Here is a 2,270-nt window from a genome sequence, read left to right on the forward strand (position 1 = left end):
TTAACAAAGATTTTTTTTAATATAATTTATTTAAAATAATTAAAAAATAAATATATGAATTTATTTATTTGTTGTTTTGAGTTTCATCTGTTAGCGGCGGCAATCCTGCTGCTAAAAAAAAATGTTTTTGTTTAAATTAGTTATCTTATAGGTATTGTTTTACAGTGGTCCAACGTTTAGTAAATTGAGAAATATTTTGAAATTCTATATTATCAATTTACTTCATAATTGTATTTTTGTCATTGTTTCATAAAATTTAAAAAGAAAAAAGAAGTTGTTAAAATCTTCAATTTCATAAAACCATAATTGTAGCATTCTCTAAGATTTGCACCAATGTAATTTGTATTATTTTATGTGTAAAATTACATAAAATTTGAAACTAGATTTATAGAGATTGTGTTTATTAAATTGAACCTATAAAAAATGTCCAAGTATTAATAAATATATTTTTTTCCTCACATTTAAAACTCATTTGGCAATTTTTATTAATAAAAAATGTTATAGAAATTAAAACTTTAAAATCAGAATTGTTGTTAGTTAGAATTTTTCTTTTAAATTATTGTTTAATTAATTATAAAAATATAAATTTTACTGTATTGATTTTTAAAAATTAAGGTAGTATATAACAACTGAAATTTAAAAATCAAATTAAATTTATTATAAACTAGATTAACTAAAAATATACAATGCATCCTATAAAGGTTGCCAACAGACCTTTAAAAAACCAAATGAAAAACAAATTAAAATAAATAAGTACCTTTAATGTGGCACTCCGGTTCCCCGTGCCCGGGGAAATGGCAATATTTGCATATCTCTGCCATAGGTGGATATCCAGCTGCTATAATTAAAAAATAAGGATTTATTATCAAGGTAAAAATAGATCATAATTATGAATATTGTTTAATTAGTGTAGTATTCATGATTGATTTAGTGTGATGAACTGGGTGTTCTAAATCCCCTTTTGTATTTACACTATTCATTAAATATTAATACCATAATACTTTCTTCAATTAAGGTAACTGACAGTATAATCTTACTTTCTAGTAATTACAATGTTACATATAAATTCCTTTACACTAAAATTTACAAAATAATTATGGGTTCACGAAATTAGTAACAATTGACACAATATCATTTATTAAATATGCAACATAAAATAAATCAGGATTAACCACTGTAGGCTTACGTCAATTATTAAAATAAGACCAGTTTTTAGATGAGAAAAATTACTTTTAGAATGTTATTAAATTTAAAAAGAAATATATCACAAATATTACCTTTGACATGACATTCTATTTCCGTATGACCGGGGAGATCACAATATTCGCATTTTGGTTTTTGGACAGGAGGCAGACCAGCAGCTAAGAAATAACTAAAATTAGCAATCATTTTATTAGTCTCAATTAAGTATAATGACAAAATTAAACATTATGCATGTATAAAAACTCATGGAAAGTATAACCCAATATTTGGTAACTATATAATAGGTTATACTAGAGAGAATTAAACAAAATTATTACCTTTTACATGACAATATTTTATTATGTGGCCATTTTGGCCACAGTGATTGCAAGCTGAAAATTATCAAAATAGTGTAATTCTCATTGTAATCTTCAATTTAAGTTTTTTTTAAATCCCAATTTAAGGTAAATTGGGGTAATTGTGAATGGATTTTAAATGATGAATGCACATGATTATATTTCCATGTTATATTTAATATGATAGTAACACATATAAGGACCAGAACTTTTAAAATAAAATAAAAGCTGCTAAATAATCTTAGAGAAAAAATAAATTTACAATTACCCCACTCGCCTCTATGGTAATAGAAAATTATGTAAAATAAATTTTAATAACTTACCACCTCTAAATTTTTTTTTTATATCTTTATTGTTATTGGGTGGTGGTAGCCCCCTTTTTTTTCCTCCACCCCCTTGATTGGTAAATGTGAAATACATCTAGAACAAAATAATAATAATTAGACATAGGTCTATAGATAATTTATAAGGAGTTTTAATTTCATTAACCTTCTTATTTACACTTTTAATTAAAATTCATTAATTAAAAAAATAGATATAACTTTTAGTGAAATGTCAATCATCATATTGTTTAGATAAGATAGATTATAATTAGTAATTCAAATAATTGTATTGTTAAATTTTAATTAGAGTAAAAAAATATTTCAGAGATCTATTTATAGCAGTGAAGTTCATTCTAAATATTTTACACGGAAAAATAAATTTTATTTATACATTGGTTCAAAAATTGTT

At 23.5% G+C, this 2,270-nt stretch overlaps 1 protein-coding gene across 1 annotated transcript; it reads right to left on the reverse strand.

The window, feature by feature from the left end:
* Positions 1 to 64: 64 nt before the first annotated feature.
* On the reverse strand, positions 65 to 2,010 carry LOC126909745 (ATP-dependent RNA helicase glh-4-like). The gene is made up of 5 exons (XM_050692175.1): positions 1,862 to 2,010; positions 1,521 to 1,574; positions 1,278 to 1,361; positions 758 to 838; positions 65 to 111 (listed from the first exon to the last, which is right to left on the reverse strand). The coding sequence occupies exons 1-5, from the start codon at positions 1,956 to 1,958 to the stop codon at positions 65 to 67; spliced, it is 363 nt and encodes a 120-aa protein (XP_050548132.1). The 5' UTR covers positions 1,959 to 2,010.
* Between the last annotated feature and the right edge of the window lie 260 nt (positions 2,011 to 2,270).

This window comes from Daktulosphaira vitifoliae, unplaced genomic scaffold (assembly GCF_025091365.1).
Source record: "Daktulosphaira vitifoliae isolate Bord-2020 unplaced genomic scaffold, ASM2509136v1 Scaffold_1112, whole genome shotgun sequence".
NCBI classification, from domain to species: Eukaryota; Metazoa; Arthropoda; class Insecta; order Hemiptera; family Phylloxeridae; genus Daktulosphaira; species Daktulosphaira vitifoliae.

What these genes read in the sequence shown, in the direction of transcription:
- LOC126909745 (XM_050692175.1), bottom strand. Translation starts at nt 1,958, where the DNA reads ATGTATTTCACATTTACCAATCAAGGGGGTGGAGGAAAAAAAAGGGGG. An exon ending in AATAGAATGTCATGTCAAAG is followed by an intron (nt 839 to 1,277) that starts GTAATATTTGTG and finishes TTTTAATTATAG; the next exon opens with CAGCTGGATATCCACCTATG. An exon ending in ACCGGAGTGCCACATTAAAG is followed by an intron (nt 112 to 757) that starts GTACTTATTTAT and finishes ATTTTTTTTTAG; the next exon opens with CAGCAGGATTGCCGCCGCTA.